Source organism: Synchiropus splendidus, chromosome 3 (genome assembly GCF_027744825.2).
Source record: "Synchiropus splendidus isolate RoL2022-P1 chromosome 3, RoL_Sspl_1.0, whole genome shotgun sequence".
Classification (NCBI taxonomy): Eukaryota; Metazoa; Chordata; class Actinopteri; order Syngnathiformes; family Callionymidae; genus Synchiropus; species Synchiropus splendidus.
This window is the reverse complement of record NC_071336.1, coordinates 16,565,454-16,586,584: the sequence shown is the minus strand read 5'-3', so window position 1 is coordinate 16,586,584 and position 21,131 is coordinate 16,565,454. Positions and strand designations below refer to the sequence as shown.

Sequence of the window (21,131 nt, the reverse complement as noted above, 5' to 3'; positions counted from 1 at the left end):
TCCAAGTAATTTTCCTGCACTACAATGAGTTTAGATTAGAAGTTTGTCTTCATCTCTTTACCATTATTTCCAGTCTTCCAGTCAAATTGATTTACTACACTGATGTATAACTTTAAGTATTCTTTTGTTCAATTTCCTTTTATTCAAATCCTAATGCACTCGTCCATCGATCAACCAAATCAATAATTCGGAACGTTATCCAATCAGTTAGCTGTCAAAATAAGCAATAATGTAACATCCATTCATTAAGTTGCGATCTCAGACCCGTCTTCCATTCATTCTTCTTTGGCACCAAACCATGAAAACCATTCAATCACTGCTCGTGGTCTATCCAGCCAGCCATCTTTAAGAACATCATTTCTTGTCTACACAGTTAAAGATTTGCATTTATTTTCAATAATATGGATGTTCATCTTCATAACCTGGTGGATCTCGCCACACATGGTCTGAAATAAATATTTTACAATCCTAGTCCTAGTTCTGGCCAAAATCCGAGACTTTTAGGGATTGAGCTATTATTGTTTAACTGTTCCTCCAAACTTCAGGGATACAAAGAAAGCAAGTAACAAGGAAAGCTGCAGACATGAAAGAACGGGAGGAGGTGCCGATCGCCAGGGCACCCACCACCAAATAACAGGAAGTGAGCTGTAAATGCTGGCTCTCCCTGGGTTCAGTCAATGAAAGGCGCTGGGAGGAAGTGGTTTATTGATGCATGGTTTAAATGGGCTGTCACTCCTTTCTCTCTCACCCCTGCCGTAAAACATTTGTCTGCCATTTACAACACCTCCCCTCTGCTATGCCGGGATATTTCTTCCTCCGCTCCACCAGCTATAGACCCAGTGTTAAAATGTTTTAATTTAGTTGATAGTGGAACGCTCGTAATATGGGGCAGTTGAAGTTTTTGTTTGATGAACAAGGTATTGGCAAATGAATGGAATGTGACAGTATGACGCCTGTTGTCTCTCAACTTGGAAATGGAGGGTTAGGGTTTTTAGGGGCACAGACTGAACAACAAGAGCAATATGGCGACAAACAAGACAAGGAACACTCCCTCCTCAGGAGAAGGAAATGTTTTAGAGTTAATAGATAATGGATGTAATAAATGGCAGATGGAGTAGGACAGAGATTAACATGCTTTGCTGATCAGCTTCAGCTACAGAACATTTGGTGGTAGAGCTGGACGGTTATGGCAAAAATGATAATCGCTATTATTTAATCGCTTATTCAATGACTCAAGATTTTGCGGTTATTTAACCTTTTTTAACAATAATAAAATAATCAAATCGATATGTAAAGTATAAATAACAATCTAGCAGCTATGTTAAACCATCATCATGCAATTCTTAAAAGTTTAGCGCTTGCAACACCAGACTGTTATGCAGGTGACAGTATTTCCACCTGTGCTGAAAAGCCTCTTTGAGCACATACTTGTGGCTGGGATGCAAACATATTTCTGTTGTTTTGATACAGTCAGCTGTGAGCTCTCATTTCAAGCATTCTTCTGTCATTTTGTGTGACTATTAAGAGAAGATGTCAGTCCTTCAATTGCAAAAATTGTTACTTGAGCGTTGTTTCAACTGAGTCCCTGTAGTTTGGTGTGATGTTGAAAGTCTAAAGGAGTGCTTGGTTCCTCTACCACTTCCATGAACTCACCTTAAACGTTTCTTTGTATCCACTTCTAAATAATTATGGTTTTTCATAATGTCCAACAAGCACTTATCGCAACTGTTGTGACTCAGAATGCTGCATTAGTGTCCGCTCCTGTGACGTTACTCTTCACTTCTTCGCCCTGCCTTGCCTCCATCGTCCTTAACAGGAGTTTCATTAACCGTAGCTGCTTCACAATTGTTGCAGGACGCATGGCGCGATGCGGCATTTGCCGGGCATCGGGACCGAGACGTCCATTCTGCCAAACAATGGTCACAATTACTTGATTTCTCTACTTTATTGGTGCCACCATTAATTGTACATGACTCAGGTAGCCATATTTGGTGGATGCATTCTTTGGCTGTGTATATTTATCATTATTGCAAGAGAACTCTGGGGACTGCGGCATGCTCATGTCGTCATTGTCAATGTACATGTGCAGTGACCAGTGATGTCTTGTCAATGCCTTCAGTCTGTGAACATTAGCATTACCGCCTTCTGCTTTCTCCCTCGCTGGGCTTGCACTGTTTCAGGGATTGGCAACTTGTTTATTTCATTGTAGTTGACACATAAAGTTAGCAAATGAGTTGTGGCTTCATAAATTCAGGCAAATATGATTACAGAAATTTTACAGACGATGATTAATTACCTAAATCAGTGAAATTATCCGACTGGCAAAAAGACAGTAATACATGTATGGTTCCATGAACTCATAATAAATATAAATTTACCAGGGAAAGCTGCAATAGTGACATCCCCATTATCTTCACATCTGTATCAAATAACCGCACTACGCTAGTTTCATGCGCTCACGTAAGAGTAGCACACACCACATCCTTCCTCGAAGAACTTGAATGTGGAAACTGGATTGGCTTCTTAAAGACATTTCTCATGAATTGTTTATTGTATAAATTGCCTCGAAAAGTCCTGACAAATGTCAAAATGTGTGAGTGTAAGTTGAAAAGTGCAACTTCAACAAATAACTACACCCATGTCCTTCTCAGTGTATGTGGCGAGCAGACCGAGAACTTGCGCTTAAATAATACTATTTTGCTTCAAAAGAAGATGAATACAAAGTGAAATCCATATCCTTGTTCATAAAAAGCAGCTTAATGGCGATGCTATCTTCTCACCAGCATGTCTGCACATGTGAGGTCTTGCTCTCCGAGGCGAGCACACTTGGTGCACATATGGACCCGGACTGCCTCGATGATTCACAACCCTCTGGAACTTGCGTTGATGTGGGCGGTACTTTGCCAAAAGCAACTTAAAAGGAAAAAGCTCAAAATATCAACCTCTTGAGTTGGACAGCAAAAATAACACCTACCACCTGGTGAGGAATTCTCAATGGAGCCTATGCAGCCTCCCCCCACCCTCTATGTTACCCGTCAAGAGTCTCTTTTGCAGTGCTGCTCCATTGTGATGGTCTGATGTTCTACCAGCAGAGATTCAAAATCTGCTTTTACAAGTTAGTTTTTCATTTTCATTTTGATTCAACTCTGTTCAGCAAAATTATCTTAATATAGACATGCTAATGCAATTAAATGTGTTATGAGGTAACTAAGCTAGTGAATTGAAGGTGTCAAAGTCAAGATGTCTCGTGGGTGTGGATTCCAGAGGGAACGTCGCAACTATAAGATCTTAATTATGGTGCCTAGATGCACTGACACCAGAGTCTGTGGTGGGTTTTTTTTGTTTGTTTGTTTTTTTGTGAGGAATGGTTGTGTAGTATGGTTTTCAAGTGAATGCATTGGGACTAAGTGTCGTGCTGTTAGACAATGATGCAACGTATTTGGAAATTTTGCCTTGTAGTTTTGATTTTTTTGTAGATTTTTTTTTTTTGTACTGTTGAAGTAGTTCATGCCAGATTTTGGTAAACCACCCATGAGTGTGACCGTGATCAAGGCTTATTGTAACAGGGCTGATATGGAGGTACTTTTAGGGCCATGCACTTAGCTTTTTGTTTTTGGATCCTCTCAGATGTATTTGCTTGACAGGTTGTTTTTAATTGTTTATTTGGAAGTTCGACTACTGTGTTTGTTCCCAATAAATATATTTTTCTGTCTATTTTTTTTTGGCCATACTTTGCGTGCCCACTATCCAGCATCAGTTGGCAATTATCAGTAAGCAGATGGATTGAGGAGAAAAGTTAATCTCACAACAACCACACTTGTTTTACTAATGGCTCTCTGGGGAGAAGTGACTCTGGTGATTCTTCTGAGCATTTCTTTAACTGTCACCCCCACTTCTCTTTTTTGTTTCTTCCACCTGAGCTCAGTCCCTAGAGGGGCAGTAGGGTTCACCTGTATGTATCCTTTCAATGTGTGTTAATGTTGATCTGAGACATCGTTTTTAATATTCATGTTTTTCCACTCTAAGGTTTCGAACTACTATTGTGGCTGCTGAGTCTTTCACAAGATATTTTGCTTTCAACTTCAGCTGGAGCCCTCTATTGATGTACTGTTGGGCTGGGTTTTGAAAATTGCTATTTCGTTCGGAATCGATATTCCTGTACAATGCCTGATATTGATTATTTAATGTTTTTGGTGCTGTGTGTAGATTGCCTTTTGGTAAAAACGCATAACAAAAAAATCTTCCGTAATCAAGCATCAGTATTAAATGATTGAACTGTCCCTAACCAAATCCAATTCAAATTGAATCTTGATTTGATTTATGAAATTTGAATGGATACACAGATTCCCCAAGTTCACGCTAGTCTTTGATAACCTAAAACACTGTCTTAGACCATGCAGTCCAAAGGGTCCAGAATTGGTGTTTAGAAGTGGAGTTTCTCTCATCTGTGGAAGTTTTGTCACTTGTCTTCCTTGTAGATTTGTAACTACAGTGTTGTGTTTTTTCTGTGTTCAGTCAAATTCCTGATCAGGTAATAAACCAAGAAGCTGATGTTATAGTCCCTTTTATCATTACAGATTTGGTGGTGCTACTTTATTGTAATATGTAGGCAGATAAATGTGGAGTTCAACTCCATGGATAAGAGAACACTGGTTACTGTTCCTTGGGCGGCCAGCTGCCACGCTTGTGTACTGGATGTTGAACTGAGTATTTCCATACGGATTAACAGATAATGAGCCTCTGGCAGTTCATGTTTGAGGCACTCCACTTACCAAGGGCTCTCTTACATCCCATTCTGTCTTTTGTTTTTCGGGATAAGCTTGTGATGTCGCCCAGCCTCATTACAAACGAGTCTGTTTGGAAAGGGCAAATGCAAAATGACTGGCATTGTTATGTGATTGGCATCTTGGTTTAAACCTTGGCCATGTGAATAAAAGACACAGTCCTGTCCAGCTTTGAAAGCTTTTGCGAGCACTGTTTACAGGTCACTGATTTCTTTGTGCATCTCAGACTCTTCGAGATCATTGTAACCTTTTCAACCTTATTAACCTTTGTGTCACCTCTCCATGAAGCCGTTTCAATTTTTGCCTCAACCCTTTGCTCTGAAGGAATCCGATTTTGCTTTTGAGCACTGGGGAATCTAGTGTTTTCATTCTGGCTTTTTAAGAATTGATACAATTGTAACTTTTTGTGACATTTTCAAAGATCTTGACTCCAAATTATCAGGTTTTCTGTAAATTGTTCTGATAGTCTGTAGCATATGGAGCTGTGGCAGGTCACAATATTTTTTCTGGTTGCGTTTTGTTTATTTTTCACCATTCAGGCTACTTTCTTCACCAGGGTGTGCACTGTCGTCTGTAGCTTTTTCTTGTATTTCTGGTAAAATGTCTCTCATGATGAAGCCTTTCGTATCCGAGATTATGGTTCAAAATAAAATTTTAACTTTCCAGAGTAGCTGTCCCTGTGTTTGAACATCTAATTTCTCAGGTGTGTGCTTTCTTTGCTCTATGAGGAAACACAATGGGCTATAACTGTTCTCAGTTAAATAGTTTGTGATGAACAATTTAGGATGCTTATTGTCATATACTGTAAAATTATTCTATTTGGAACATTTCTGTGTATCACCCTTGTCATGCCGTGAGGAAGAAAAACATGCTGGCAGTTTGTGTGTTTGATCATTAGAGTAAGTTTGCTTTTCCATTTTCAGGTGTGTCCAGTCACTGCTGACTCAACACTGGTTCCTAAAAAGACCATTTGTGAATGAGCTTATTTAGCTGCGTGTAACTGAACTTGACCCACTCACACAATTAACTCCAACCCATAATATTTGCTCAGCGGCGTTGGGTTTTTAATGGCTCGGCCCCAGTGGTGAGGTCGACCTCAGTGGCGTCGTCATGCCATCAATCACAAGTGCTCACTTAAAGGTGGGACGTTTGGTGAGACTGAGGATAGTGGTGATGATTGATGCCAAGCGTGGTCCGTAACAACGATGACTGAATCAAAATGGAAGCTGCCTTTCAAACATTCATTCAACGTATTTGTTTATCCTCACTATAGTCTCTTTTGTATGATTCATTGACCAAATTATTTCTCAATTCAGTGTAATGTGAGAGAATTTTTTATTTTCTGAATAGGTTTGAAAGATTTTGTTGTTACAGACTATTGTATATTTTGGCCTTGATATTTGTGTTCTTAAACCATTTAGTATGTCTGCTCTGAATAGTCTACAGGTGTCAGTGGTTGTTTTTCTTTGTGCGCTGCTCCATCATTTAGACCCAATAAATCTTGCTCATAATCAAGAGTCACCTTAGTCATTCTGGTGACATTCAGGAGCTGTTCTTCCAAAAATAATCCTCATTTATCCACGGCTAGCTGCAGCACTGGTTATACGTGCAGTTCCTACTTTCTGTTGTCTGCTGTTGAAAGTGTGTTTCACAGCAGGCAGCTCTGTCAGCATCAAATGAATTGCACAATAAAACACATAAATTGTGTCGGTGGATTTATTCTGAGTCATTTGTCATCACTTGTCCAGACTTTCACGGTTTGACACGTCCATAAGTGTGAACTGTTGTAGGCAGAACATATACTTGACAGTCTGATTGGTCCCTGGTGTCTGCTGGGGAAAAGGCTGGAAAAAACCTAATGGGAGAACACCACAAGGTTTGAGCTGTTTGTTTCTCCTAAAAGCCCCCATGAGGGTTGGGTGGTGTGTTGTTGTTGTGCTCACTTGTACAGGCTATATTGGCATTTTTTAAAAATTAAGAAAATGTTTTTGTGGGTTAAAAGAAATAACAAGTAGTCAGTAAACGAATGCTAGGTTTTACAGTCGTAACACCATAATTCTTTAAATCTTAATTACATTTTTTTTTTTCTTTTCAGTGTGCAAAGATCCACCGTACAAAGTGGAGGAGTCTGGATACGCGGGTTTCATCTTGCCAATTGAAGTTTACTTCAAAAATAAGGTACATGTGACTGCTGTTATCAGTGTTATGTTTTAAATGTTTTTTACATTTCCACTTCAAACATAAGTCAGCGCATTGTCTTCGTGGCTGTCATGTAAAGAGACAAACTTATTCATCAACTTGAGAAAAATGCATTTTGCTGAACTGCCGAGTGCCCATATAATTTCACAGCAGCCTCTGACAGACGTCCGTGTTATAAATAAACCATTCTGGAAAGCTGTAATCATGGCCTGGTTTATCATTATTAACAAAGCAATTGTTATTTAGAGCTTGTCGTCCAGTCACCTGTTACTTGAGCCGCATACTCCTCATTAATGTGTCACATAATTATTTATGGCCGGTCGTAAAGCTCATTCCGCTTTATGAGAATTGCCATAACCTGAAAATTCAGTTTCTCTTCCTCCTGGCAAATGGCCTGACTCACTACAGGACGAAGAAACAGTGCTCCAACTCTGAAAATGTAGACCCCCTCACACACTACTGCTACTAGACTACTGATGCAGGTTCAATTCAGAGAGCAGTTGGTATGGAGCTTGACTCTCGTCGGCCAATTATGAAGATGCTTTTCCTGGAAGATAATTACTAAATGACTCAAATAATGTCCATTTATAATATAAATGCCTTTTCCAGCTGCACTTTTTCAAGAAGACTGAACTACAGAAATTCATGTTTTTTTAGTCTGGTATGTACCAATGTTTGCAAAAGAAATTAGTATAATTGCACAGCTAAACTTTATCCTCAAGCCAGTTGCACACTTGACCGTAAACCGTGGCCTAGGACTTAACGGTCCTAGCCCAGGGTTGCAAGACAACATGTTTTACATTGATATTTTGGTCTTACCATGAGGTCACTGAGACCTGAGATAAAAAAAAAAAAATCGAACTCCTCAGAAACTTTTTTCTGTGAGGCAAGTGTCATTGGCATGTCTGTTGTTGTAACTGTTTTTTCCCTCTGAACTTGTCACCACCATCCTTCAGGAAGAACCTAAGAAGGTTCGCTTTGATTACGACCTGTTCCTTCACTTGGAGGGCCATCCGCCTGTCAATCATCTCCGCTGTGAGAAACTTACCTTTAACAACCCCACTGAAGAGTTTCGGCGAAAGCTGCTGAAGGCTAGAGGGGTAAGAGGGTTTTTTTTTTTTTTACTTTTTTCGTTGTTTTTTTGTCTGTTTCTGTGCTGCAAACTACTTCCTCTTAAACATCAACTACTAATACCACTGCTAAAACTCGCATGTTGTCGTATGGTACTACAATACTGCAATAACTACTGTTGCCATCTTGTATGCTGCACAGTGTACATGAAACAACTAGTTCCCAACAACGAAGCACATTTCTTTTATATGTATTTTGGTGGATATTGTCTTGAAGTAGTCCAAACAGACTAAGACATAATCAGCCACTCTCTCAGTTTGTACTCTAATCGTAGCATTTCCTGCCAGTTGCATCAGAACCCAGCTGATACAGGAGCTCTTCACACACCCTGCTGTAAGGTGCCTCTTAGAAGGAACAGAAAACCGAATAACACTGTCCCAGTCACATGAGTTGACCCTGGTCACCATAAAGTGCGAAAGTAAATGAAGCACCTTAGCAATGCGACACATACCCTTTATCAGTCATGCTGAGTGATGCAATAACAGAGTGGTGTTCACTGTTTATCCGGGCTCGGTCATGCCTGTTGCATGCTGTTTGTTGGGAAGTGAAGCTTAAAACGACCCTGTTGTTGCACCGCCCGCTTTAATCAAGATGCCTTCAGTAACTGCTGTACGATGAGGGAAACACTAAAATGCCCTGTTAATCTCAATTGGGGCCATTATAGCTCTCGCTCCAAGAGTAATGAATCATAGAGTAAAACAGTAAAAGCATTTACAGAATGTAAACCAAATCTTTCTAATCACTGTATTCCATAATTTCTTGCCATGATGATCTTAAATTCCAAATGTTGAGTTCTAAAAAGCATTAATAAGCAAGTTTTGTGTCGCTTAATGGGGCACTCAACCAGTTTGTGAGACACAGTCCGTCTCTGGTCAGAGCAGATTCATTCACCATGGGCTCATCTTGATTTGTTTCCCCCTGTAAGTGTTTTGGCCTTCGTCCAGACCAGCTCTATCGCCTGCAGGTTTTATAGCCTTTGAGCTAAGTGCTTTTTGTTTACTTTCTTCTTTGCTCCTTTTCTTTCCCTTCAAGGAGTATTTGTGGCCTTTATTGTACGCAGTCTTGCCAGAGAAGGTTGCCAAATAAACCTCAGACTAAAAAACAAACACACGTCCATATGAATCGTAAAATAAAGACCTTATCCACTTTCTTTTCTTCTCCTCAGCAACGTGATCCTCACAAGAAAAGTTCAGAAGACTTAAAAGTAAGATCCTTGTTTTCTGTAGATGACTTGTTTGTGCATTTTGTCTTCATACACTCTTGAGTTCTCAGAGGATCTGCAAAGAGTTATCAGCAGCATTATGCAATCTGTATCTTAATATTTCTCCATTGCTTCTACTCTATTATAGTCTCGACCTAAATGATATGTGCTTGTGCTTTAAAGGGCATAGTTTGTTGAGTATCTCCATCATTGGGCTTCATTTCTTGAACACATATCATTTTCTCGCCCTGTTATTTGACCAGTTCATTTTAGACTTTAAATAGGAACCTGACATATTTATGGTGATGATTATGATGATTATATTATGATGATGATTTGATGGCCTAATTGAATGTTCAATTCAAAACTTTTCACAATAACACTCCTGCAGAAGGCACTTGCCAACAAGTATTACCGTCATTGAAAGATATTTTTCTTTGTGTCATCAACTGTAGGAGCAATACTCATATTGACAATAATAATAATAATAGTAATAATTTTCTGAAATATAAATTTAGAAAAACTATCTATGCATACACATACAGGGGTTGGAAACACCGTAAAGCTAAAAAAAAGCTTTAAGGTGTTTCCATTATTTTGTCCAACCCCTGTATATACTACTGATAATAATATTAATAATGTATGTAATGGTAGTACTAATAAAGGTAGTAGTTTATGCTCCGTTGCCATTAGAAGTGCTCTTCGTCATTCCATTTAATTGTTATATTAAAGTGAGTCAAAGGAAATACAATTCTGATTGTTTTCCTCGCAGGTGATGGTGATGCAGGAGGGATCCACCTCTCTTTTTGGCCAGCACCTGAAGCTGCCTTCTCTCCCCAACAACTCGCTCGCGACAAGCTTCTCTGATCCCAGAAAGAGCAAAAGCTTCCAGGGGTCATCAAAGGTCAGTGTGGTTTCCAGGTACAGCCTGGAGCTAAACATCACAGCCCCACCCTGCTCTCCCCTGGAACTTTTAACCTCTTTAAAGTCTGCGGAACATAATCCTCCACATATTTGGCAGGTTCAAAGACGTCAGATGTCTCCAAACCTCAGGATTTCAAAGGCTCTGACTTAAGCTCGCCGTTTCAAAGCTGGCAGTCAGTTGCCTGCACGGACGTGGTTATTTAGTTACACATGAGACAGTAGTGTACTACTGGAGTATGGGAGAAAGTCTGTGGTTGAGATGGCGCTGTATCTCCTACTAAATCATGTATATCCATACGCTGACATATTGTTTCCATTTTGTGTTATTTTTAGTCCCTTAAATGGTGTCATTTCAGACACAGGTTAGCAGGGGCCCGCTTCACGTGGAAATGCTCTCCTGTCTAAACACAAGTGTGTTTGATGAATTACTTCTGGAGCAGGAGGTCACACATACACAGGCACGCAGTTGTTCGCGACTCAGCTTGTTCATGATTGTTCAGGGCTCGTCGTGGCTGTGTAATATTAGTAAGTTGACTTCATGGAATTATCCATCAACCACTTGATTGATGCTGCTACACATTCAGATGGACTGTAACTTTTAGTCACTAAGCACATGAGGGCACTAACTTAATACACTGGTAAAATGTTCTCGTTCAAATATATGTGACATTTATTTTACTCTACAGGTCAGTTGAGAATCAGTTCTTCTTTGTAAAGAAAACAGTGACAGCAAAGTTTACAAGATACATATTAAACCACATGCAAATTTTCTGCGTTTTAGAAGTGATTCTTTTTTTAGACGTTGACATTTTTATTAAATCCCATTATTTCCCGTCATTGAGGGCATTCCCTAAAGCTTGACTCATTTTATTGTGACAGAGGTGTTTGATACCATTATTTATTGCATTGATGAACCACCGTACCTCTGCTCACTATGTCTGTTTAACGACTGTTTGAAAAGTAATGACAGTGAGGTCGACGTTGGTGTCTTCCAAGGCACCGAAAGCATTTTATGTAGCTGCTGAGAGGGAAACTGGTTCTCAATGACCCTGAAGTTTTTACGTCCCCAAGGTCACAGGGTCACTGACAGATAGACATAATAAAAGGTTGTAAAGGTGTTCGGTTGTAACACACCCCCTCGTCTAGACGGTGTTAATGGTCCTGAACCATTGATGACATATTGACAGGGGCGCTGCAAGTGAGACCCACAGACAGATGCCCTGCTGTCATCACAGCCCTACATTTTTTGCTTTCTCTATTTCATCCACTGTGGCTTCCACCAGTGCTGGGAAGAGTGTCAAAGTCACCTTCCTGTTAAAACACACATCCATGTCAGAGTTTTGGTTTTATATGGCTGGTTCCATTATATTGACCTGTGAACTGATGTGTTGAGGGGACTTTGAAATAGTTGGAAGTTACAGTGTGAAAGCTGTAACCTTCAAATTCCATAGCTGAGGTTTTACCCTGGGTTTGAAACCCTGCAACCAAAAAAAATAACAGATGAGCCAAGAAAGTTCAGAAATAAATGCACTCTTTTTAAGAAAGATGTCTTCATGTCTAATGTTTTTAATTTGCCCGCAGGATGGTTCCAAAGGGAGTGGAACCGGCCTTCTCACCACAGCCACCACAAGCACAAACAGCAGCAGCTTCTCCAAACTCCACAAACCCTCAAAGGACCATAAAGAGAAGCCTCCGAAAGACTTGAAAGAGCCAAAAAGTGCCTTCAGAGACTCAAGCTGGGACTCCAGCAAAGCTCCTAAAGACCCCTCGAGGAAACCCAAAGAGAACCAGCCGCTCAGAGATAGCAATCCTAAGATGGGCTTCAAGGAGCCCAAGTACTTGTCCAAGGAGCATCGGACTGAGACCGGGCAGGGGCAGAACAAGCGCCTGTCCTCAACCGACAGCGAAGATCATTTAACCAAAAAACGTAAAAAGGGATTTGTGGATTTATCAGGGAAGCCGACGATGGGGTCAGACTCGCATTCTGAGAAGAAACTACTGAAGGATCGACTGCAGATGAGCCAACTGCGACAAGAATGTGACGAGGCCGAACGCAGGAAAGTGTCATCCCAGCCCCAATTCCAGGATCGGGCCGACCTCAACGATTCTGACATGGAGTCGACCAAATCAGATGTAAGTGAATCTGTTTTCTAGGGTTTTAAATTTCTGGTTGTTAATGATGAGCGTTTGGTTTTCGACTATATTCCAACAAGCTTTACCACAAAGATTTTCCTGGAGATTTCACACTTTTATTTTCAGCACTCTCCTTGCTCTGCTTTGTTCTTATTGGTTCTTGGATCAGTCTACAGTCAAGGAGGCTTGTATGTATTTCATGTTAATTGAGATGTCTTCAGTGATCAGTTGCCCTACCTGTTTTGCCACCTGCGTCTGTGACCTGTGTTGCCATTTTTGCCGTTAGCATGATGATGCTTTGTTCCTGTTGTGTGTACAATAACTTCAAGTGTCTTTGTGTGAGATGAACGAAACGCTCTTGCGGGACTCCTGTGCATCTCTACCCTGCTGGTATTTGAAGCCCCAGATATTGATGACAGCTGTCCACTTCCTAAACTTCAGTGGGCAGTGGAGGACGTCTGGGTGTGGAGGGCAGTAAAAGCTACGAGAAACCAATCTTTCACAACTGTGTGGTCTCCAACTGGGTCAGTTAAAGAATCAAAAAGGATTTGAGCATTACCTGCCTTTAAAAATATATTTGCATTCGGCTTACACCATGGCTTTTATATGAGCTTTTCTCTGGGGAAAACACTGAGAAACTGGTTGGGACTGGGACTTGAAAGGTTTGACATCTGACTGCCTGGTCCATGCACACTAGCAAAGGTCCTCCTCATAAAAAGGGGGTGTGTTGAAGCCAAATAGTAGACAAGAAGGATTTATGGTTTTATAGCACCTGAGGAGAAAAAGGAGGCAGCAGTGAAAAGCGCCGGGCTCCTCTTAAATCCCTTTAGCTTTTCAAAGAACATGTGTGGCAGAAAAGGTTGAAAACCCAGCGTGTTTGGCTCTTGTCTGTGTGGCTGAACAGGAAGAGGAATTTTGACGCACGCAGGCAGAACGTGATTTTGCTTTGTGCCGTGTGTAAGGGCCCTTTTAAGTCGTCCAGTGCAGGAACTTGGGCTCTCTGCTGGTTGTTAAGGGGATGTAGTGTGACAAATGCCAGGTGTTTGATTCTCACCAGGCAGTCAACCCTGGTGGCCCAGCGGAGCCCGAGAGCTGCTTTCATTTCTCATATGACCACATGTTTGATCTGGGGTGTCTCCATGCAGCGTGGAGCCTGAAGCAGCAGCAGGGAGGAAATGTAGAGTAGGTGATGACATAAAGGGAAAACAGCCTGCTGAGTTTGCACGAGTTCTTCTCATTGTGGACCTGAGACTCACACTCCACAATTTGTCAGCTGAATGTGTTTGATGGGTTCATAAACAGAGGTTGGAGATTAAACATGTGCAGTTTTACTACTGCTGTAGTGACTTTCATTGTTAAGTGGTTTCCCTAGCTTGGAATATTTTTGTTTGGTATCATCCCATAGTGATATTTCGTCAAATGTCTTTGTAAAAACTGTATTGTTTTATTGAAATATCATGGCATTTTCTGATAAACATGTAAGCCAAGATGCTTATCTGTTAGCACTCACTCATTAGTGACACACACAAACTTGTGCGAGCATCATTTAGGAGCGCGTGCGTGTGTGCGTGCGTGCGTGCGCGTGCGTGCGTGCGTGTGAGAGAGCACTAGTGTGTGGGCCAACTGAGGAAGTGAGCTAAGCAATCTGTCACCTTAAAAATCACTTGGGCTCTGATGACTTTTTAAGGAGGGTCATTAGTTGTACTCGGCTTTAATTCACTTTTTTACTATTCAGTTTTGAGTCATGAGTTTTATGTAAAATGAATTGCTGTAGCGGTAATCAGAAGTGTACTCGCTTGGCCGCTGACCTTGGACTCAGGGTGCAGCGATGTTGTGCGCACTTCAAAATATTGTGCCTCCCACCAAGTTTTTTATGTTGGAATTGTTAAATGCGTCATGAGCAGAATGGCGTGAATTCAAAACTGTAGCAGATTTATGTTACTTTTAAAGGGACAAAATGTGTAGCGTCAAAGTAAAACACTTCCAAAATGAAAAGGAGTCGCCGTGTTTGTGCTAATTCAAACAAGATCACCAACACACTCCGCAAGCTTAGTGTTTTTTTGTTTTTTTGTTAAAACCAAACAACCACTTTTGGTTTTTCAACGTTGTGCCAAGAAGTAGAAGAGCAAAATTAGATTTATGACTGAAAACTGTAACCAAAGGCTATTTATGGTCTTTGAAGGGGGTTCCTTTGAGCAAAGCGGGACAAAAGCTCTAAAAAGACTAGTGTGAAGATTTATGGCGCCCTAAAGAAGCTGTCCCATAAACCAACAGACCAGCTGTGCGTTGTTTGTTGTCATTGAAGCTTCTCTGCCTTTTGTCCCCTGCTTTTTCTCTCTTTCTCCGACGTTTCTTCTCACCACTCCCGGCCATGAGCGCCTCTGTTCTGCTCTTTCTTTTATCCATTTGGTCTCAGTAAAACAAGAGCCGAAGTGTTGTCCTCATGAGGCAAATACGCTTTTGAACCTTTGAAGCGTCCCAATACAGCCATATTTTTACGATTGATAACGTGCTCTTGTAGTGCTGACTGAGAAACATCCAAGTAAGTGTCATCGTTTGTGTCTGAATGATTTGATAGTTCAGGACAATGGTGTGCTCAACTTGGAAGGTTGCTGCCTCCCTGTGGTGTTAAAAGGAACTAGCAGCTCCAAGCTGCATTGACTAATAATCTTTCATATGCGTTTTAATGATAGTCTTGTCATTAATGTTGTTCTCCACTTCATGTTGTGATCCAGTCCGAGCAGCCAAGCCCAGCCAGCTCCAGCTGCAGTTCCGGATTTGCCTCCTCGCAGCACAAACGACAAGGTAACAACTAGCTTCATCAAGTGAGCTCAGATGCACAACTGCATCCTCTGATATAGTTTTGTGACTGGCTTCAGCTCATGGTGAAACCTGCCTTTTAAACATATACAATAGTTTGTTTGTTTTTTACAAAAACCTACAAATGAAGAGGTGGTTTTTGTGTTGGGAAGGTGGAATCAGTACTTACTTTCCTATTTTTTTGTCATTTCCACTCAAATGCTAGGAAGTCCTTTAAAGAACATCCTGTGGAAACATCTTCACATGCTGAACATCTCGGCGGACTTTATGTTAAGACAATCAGTAGGCCTATTTTTTAAGCACTTGGTGCATGGTTTTGCTGAAGCAGATCAACCACTGGTCCCAGGATTCCTTCTTCGTGTCTCCTGTTGAATACATGAGCTTCATCTCACAACCTTGTGGGGTGTACAGTATGTCGAGACTTGACTATAGGACTTACTTTAAGGATACTTTTGCGCCCTAATACTGACACCAAAGGCAGAATTCCTCGTTGCTTGTTGGTGCGTTTCAATGGAGCAAGAAAGGTTTTTGCATCGTCTTGGTTAGGTGTTGGTTGCAGTGCTTCATTACGTCACTAGTGTAACGATGAACTATGTGACTGGAGCCGTGGAGATGTGAAATATAGGAATGGCAAAGACACTTTAAACAGTCAAGTCTGTAAGTGTCTCTGTTTATGGTGTGTGGTGCGTCATTGATAATCAATCACAGCATAAACCGGCAGCATACTAATGTTAAAGAGAAACATTGATGTAGGTGTGCACTGTTCCCATTGTTTTTAGCCGATACAGTTTGCCGATTTTTGATTGTTTTTTTCCCCTCTTTTTCCCCCTCCAATAAATCACAAAAATCATTTTTTTTTTATTTTAAAGATTAATTTCAACAATAATAACCTGACAGCAGTGGGCAGGAATGTCCATCCTGACCATGGCTCAGGGGCCAGCACTACGCCACACACTCCCCCAGATGCTTCTCCAGCACCACGAGCTCATCATCCCGCTCCCACTGGCTGGGGAGACTCTGTCATTCCTCAGGGTGATAGTGTTCCTGCCGTCCCTTCCTTACCAACCATGCTGTCAACCCTGTGATCTTTTGCTAGTTACATGAACGAGATTTTGTTGTGTCAAGTGTCTTGACAGCAAAAGTGTAGTGATCAGGTCCGCAGTAGCTTATTGTGTTGCATGCAGCTAAATGACTTGGAAGTGGATGATCTTGAAAATACATGTTACGTACCGAAGTGGTCTCCTTTTACGACCACATTGATGGGCGATCAGCTGACAGTTTTTCAAATCCAAAGACAAAAACCTGTTCATGCTCACTCTGCCCACATCACCAGATGTAGACCATTTCAATCGTGTACATATGTGTGGCTCATTGTCTCGTATTTTTGTGAGGTTTTTGATTCTAGTTGTCGTATTTCATAAGGATTGCCTTCACCTGTCATGCACGTCACATGACAGATTTAACAACTCAATTATGAGCACATCCCTCTCTTTGTTGAGTCATGGAGCCGCATGAGCTCTTTGCACACACCAAGCATGGCCTGCCTGTGTGTGTGTAACCCTATCTTCTTTCTGGGTGCAGTGGTGGACCTCATCATCAGGAAGAGGGCTCTTCCTGCCACCACCCACACAGGTAACAGACCTCATGGTACTTCCAGAGACTTGTTGATCACCGTTGTTGTCACTTCGTGTATCATGGTCACGGATTCATCCTGTTGCCGACGCATTAACCGTGATGTAGTGCCGTTTCCCCGAGTGACTTGTCTGTCCCCATCCGACACGGGCACACACTCTGATCTGACTTGAGAAATGCACAGCAAAAACATCTTTTCTTCAAAGATGGTCTGGCAGCCACGGTTCATCAGACGAGAGCGACCAGTCACTGTGTGTTGACCTAGGAAAACCGAGGCTGTTCTGTTTCAGTCCTCCTGTTGCCACTGTTCCCGCTTCAGTGAAAAGTGCCAATCCTTTCTCAGAAAAACAGACAGAAATTCAACAACATTTGAGTTTGTTTGATGAATCGCATTTCATATCTTTCAAAATGTAGTTATCAGTGTGTCAAGCACATGACAAGACCATGCTGGTCTGGAATCTGCTTCATCATTAGAGACATCCAGCATGTTCCTTCAGTGTCCCTGTGTTAGTCGGTTCGGACTAGAGTTTTCTGAAACATGTTTTGTGTTTGTGACACAGTTCTCGGGCCACTGCAGTCAGTCATGCGTGATCTCCACTCCGATGACAACGAAGACGACTCTGAGGAGGATGAAGACCACGACATGGACTCTGACTCGGAGCGACCGGCACACACACATCTCACACATCACCAACGAAGGTCAGCACTCGTGCCTCCTCTGCATTTTGCAGCATATTTTGTTGCCGACAGCTGCTGAGTCACACTTGACAACTGATGGTTTTGACTCAAGTGAAGTACATTTCGACAGTACATTATGACCACCACCGTTTTGGCTCCGGTCTCTTTAAAGATGGTTGACTTTACCTTTCCTGACTTCTACCAGAGTCAGCCTAAGTGACGGCAGTGAGAGTGACAGCTCGTCCCCTTCAATACCAGCACGGCACGAGGCCCCGCCCATATTAAAGACTACTAACTCCCAGGTGAGATCGAACTTCTTGTTCACAGTTTTCTTGTGGAGGTATTTTGGTGGAAGGTGTTTGATGCAATATTTGTCCATTATCTGTCGTCAGCTGGTGGAAGTAAAGAGTCCGAACAAGCAGCTGAAGCAGGACAAGAGCAAGGACTGTGATAAGGTACTGGCCCTACTGAAACCTTGATGTTTGCCTGGACCTGCAGAATGAAGGAGGCTGTCTTTATGACCATTGAAGCTCTGAATCGTTTCCCCGATAACAGTCTTGACGTGTGGGCAAAGATTTGTGTTTTCTGTTAATTTGAGACAGAAATGATGACTCAATCTACATCACACGGATTAATGTCATGGGAGCTTTCCGTCAGATGGAGGAACACTTTTCAGTTACTGATCTAATTATACAGTGTGATGTCACAACCACCGTGAGAGTGGAAACTGCACTGAAGTTTAAGCTCTTGTTTACAGATTGAACTCTGACTATTTGATCATTGTGGTGTCACATAGAAAAAATGTGTTTAATCGTGAATAATTCATTTTAATCTTTATTTATTTTATTTTTTATTTTTTGTTGAGTCCCGTCCGTATTAAAAGCTCATGGAGACCTAAAGAGGCTGAGGACTGGGTCGACTAGTGAGTCAGTAGAGATGTCAGCCAGAGAGTTTGACGCTTCAAACAAAGCAGGGAGAAAGTGGCATGTGAAATCTGTCAGGTGTGTTTGTTGATGTGTGTGTTTCTGTGTTCAGGCTTACCTGGATGAGCTGGTGGAGCTGCACAAGAGGCTGATGACGCTCAGAGAGGGTCACATACTGCAACAGGTGAGCAACACATGACTCTGTTATCATAGTCTTGGATTCTTTTTTTGTTTTTTCATTCCTCTCCCGCTCTGTTGCCCCAGCAAAATGTACCATTTTCAATTGGCTTCTTGTGCCGTGTTAGTGGAGGAGCAGCGATCTGTCACTGATCCTCTGTAATCTGCGCTTCATCTGGGTCCAATTCATTATCCGGTGAACTTTCCAGCGCAGAGATGCACCCCGACCCCCCCTCTAACTGTTACACACACACCCCCCACCCCAACAAAAAGTAAAAGATCAGATGACGGCATTAAAGGCCTCTCGCAAGCAGCTGCTGCCAACATCTGCCTCAGCATGCTAACAAGAGGTTGCCGAGGGAAACCGAGGCGGCGTCACGTGTCTCCAGCTTTAGCTTTCGTAGTAATCAGGCTAATCTAGCCGAGTTCACCAGCCGGATCCACTTCCTCTTAGGAAAGATGGGAACGATTAAGTCCCGTGCTCCTCAGCCAGCACGCTTCCTTCTCACTGCAGTGCTGACAGCCACTTTTATTGTACAGTAAAACCTGACTGCGCTCCACCTTTTCTAGCAAATTGAATCTGAAATGGCAATAAAGTCATGCTAAAGCGCCTTACTTAACTGACAGCACATTATAAATCACTTTTTACTGACCTACTCAGGAGCCGATCTGAGTAACAACTGAAATGAGGCTTTATCAGTGTTGAATGTAAGGTCACTTGTTGAGCTGCGGGATCGTCCATGTTCGCTGTGACTCCACAACTGCCATTCTCCTCCGCCAGCTCCTGCCACTCCCTGATCAAACTCCTCCGTCTCTTCCGCAGATTGTCAACCTCATCGAGGAGACCGGCCACTTCCACATCACCAACACCACTTTTGACTTTGACCTTTGCTCCCTGGACAGAAGTACAGTGAGGAAACTTCAGGGTTATTTGGAAGCCTCCAGCCGATCATGATCGCTCCGAGCAGCTGGCTGCTGGATCCCGTTTCACATTTTGTTCCCTGGAAGCATTTGGATGCAAAGCGACTGAGCTTGGAGTGGACTGTCCATCTGGAAATGGCCCCAAATCGCCTTGAAAACGGAGGACGGGTGTGTTGTGTGACCACCTCGCTCCGGATGAATGTGCTTGTCTGTTTCCGTGTACGTGACGGATGCATGGTCCGCGTGGCCTTAGAGTCTTATTTATTGCATTTGAACTTGTGTGAGGGAGTTGAAAGCGCAAAGAAAAAGCAGAACGGTACTTTGTAAAAGCACTTCACCATTGACACCATGAACACCTTCAGAAACTAAACCATTGTCGTAGGAGATGGACTGAAACACTAAGAGGTAGAGAACTGTTGAACAGCAGGGAGCCTGGTAGAACAACCTGCTCTGACACTCATCCAAACAGAACCTCAAGACACCCGTGAGATTGTCGTAGCTCTGAGGAATGATTTGAGCTCATTTGTGAGCAGTTTATTGCTCAAACATTGTCACACCTTTAAACCCAAACAGTGGACGTAAGCATTTTTGGAAAGCCAAAGATGTCAAAGCAGAGTGAAGTTAGTTCATCTGAAACCAAACAAAGACATCAGCCACTGTTAGCTATGCGAAGCATTAACCAAAAACCCTTCTCTGCTGGGCTGGGCCTCGATTGTTGAGATGAAAATCGATTCATGTTGAGATTCAACTCTGTCGTGGACACATAAGAAATCAGATATTTTAGCACATGAATATGGAGATTGTATTTTTCACATGGAATCATGAGCCTTTTCTGAATGAGTTTAGCTGCCAGTCAGCAGAAAGCAAACGCTTGATCCAACGAAAACCTTTCTCACTGTCAATCACTTTCAGTGGCAGAATCCGGCACTTTCTGGTGACTCAAACACTTCTGAGCAAATCGCCTTGAAGTGGTCCACTCCTGACACATGTGATGTTAATGCTGCGTGAGAGGGAGGACGACCCCACTTTTCTACAATCCTGAAAGACTTGAGGACAACTGCGCTGTTTTCAAGCCAAAGTTTTGTTTTCCAATTCCAGTTTGAGAGCTTCACCTACCATGACTTAGTGTTCCTCACGACAGACGGATCACTCGACATCAAAGAAGATCTTGCCTCACGTAGACTGACCAGCAAGTGCTGCTGAAGTGATGTCAGCCAACAGCTTTTCTACTTCACATTGTTCCGCTGATGCTGCTGAAATGGACACTCGCGCTTCTAAATTTTTGTGATCCCACATCAAGCTACGATAAAGAAGTGTGTTCCTGCTGGAGCAGATGAAGCCAAAATCCCAGTTTTCTGATGATTGCTACGACAAATCTGCACCTTGTGAGTTATTTTCTTCTTTAAGAATCAAGGAGATGAATTTTTTTTTCAATCTGGTGCAAGAAGAAACATAATTTATTTTGTGTGACTTTCTGGTGTTGGATCAGCATCAAATGTCCCATGTTGACTTGACAAGAGTGGGTAACCGTGTCAGGTTTTCCTTGCCCTGCCTTCTGTCTTATGATTTCTTGTGTTTATTTGAGGACATTCATTAAATATTCTGTAT

At 42.1% G+C, this 21,131-nt stretch overlaps 1 protein-coding gene across 2 annotated transcripts in view; it reads left to right on the top strand.

Annotated features, from left to right (window-relative positions):
* mllt3 (MLLT3 super elongation complex subunit) overlaps positions 1 to 21,131 on the top strand; it is a 29,892-nt gene extending 8,761 nt beyond the window's left edge. The window contains exons 3-14 of one of the 2 annotated variants that reach the window (XM_053861039.1): positions 6,880 to 6,962; positions 7,940 to 8,083; positions 9,280 to 9,318; positions 10,088 to 10,219; positions 11,821 to 12,372; positions 15,108 to 15,177; positions 16,774 to 16,824; positions 17,385 to 17,523; positions 17,708 to 17,804; positions 17,895 to 17,957; positions 18,538 to 18,609; positions 19,426 to 21,131. In XM_053861039.1, the coding sequence (XP_053717014.1) occupies positions 6,880 to 6,962; positions 7,940 to 8,083; positions 9,280 to 9,318; positions 10,088 to 10,219; positions 11,821 to 12,372; positions 15,108 to 15,177; positions 16,774 to 16,824; positions 17,385 to 17,523; positions 17,708 to 17,804; positions 17,895 to 17,957; positions 18,538 to 18,609; positions 19,426 to 19,557 (1,574 nt within the window). In that variant the 3' untranslated portion in view covers positions 19,558 to 21,131. The remainder of the gene's footprint in view (positions 1 to 6,879; positions 6,963 to 7,939; positions 8,084 to 9,279; positions 9,319 to 10,087; positions 10,220 to 11,820; positions 12,373 to 15,107; positions 15,178 to 16,773; positions 16,825 to 17,384; positions 17,524 to 17,707; positions 17,805 to 17,894; positions 17,958 to 18,537; positions 18,610 to 19,425) is intronic. The other variant, XM_053861040.1, reaches the window with a different exon arrangement.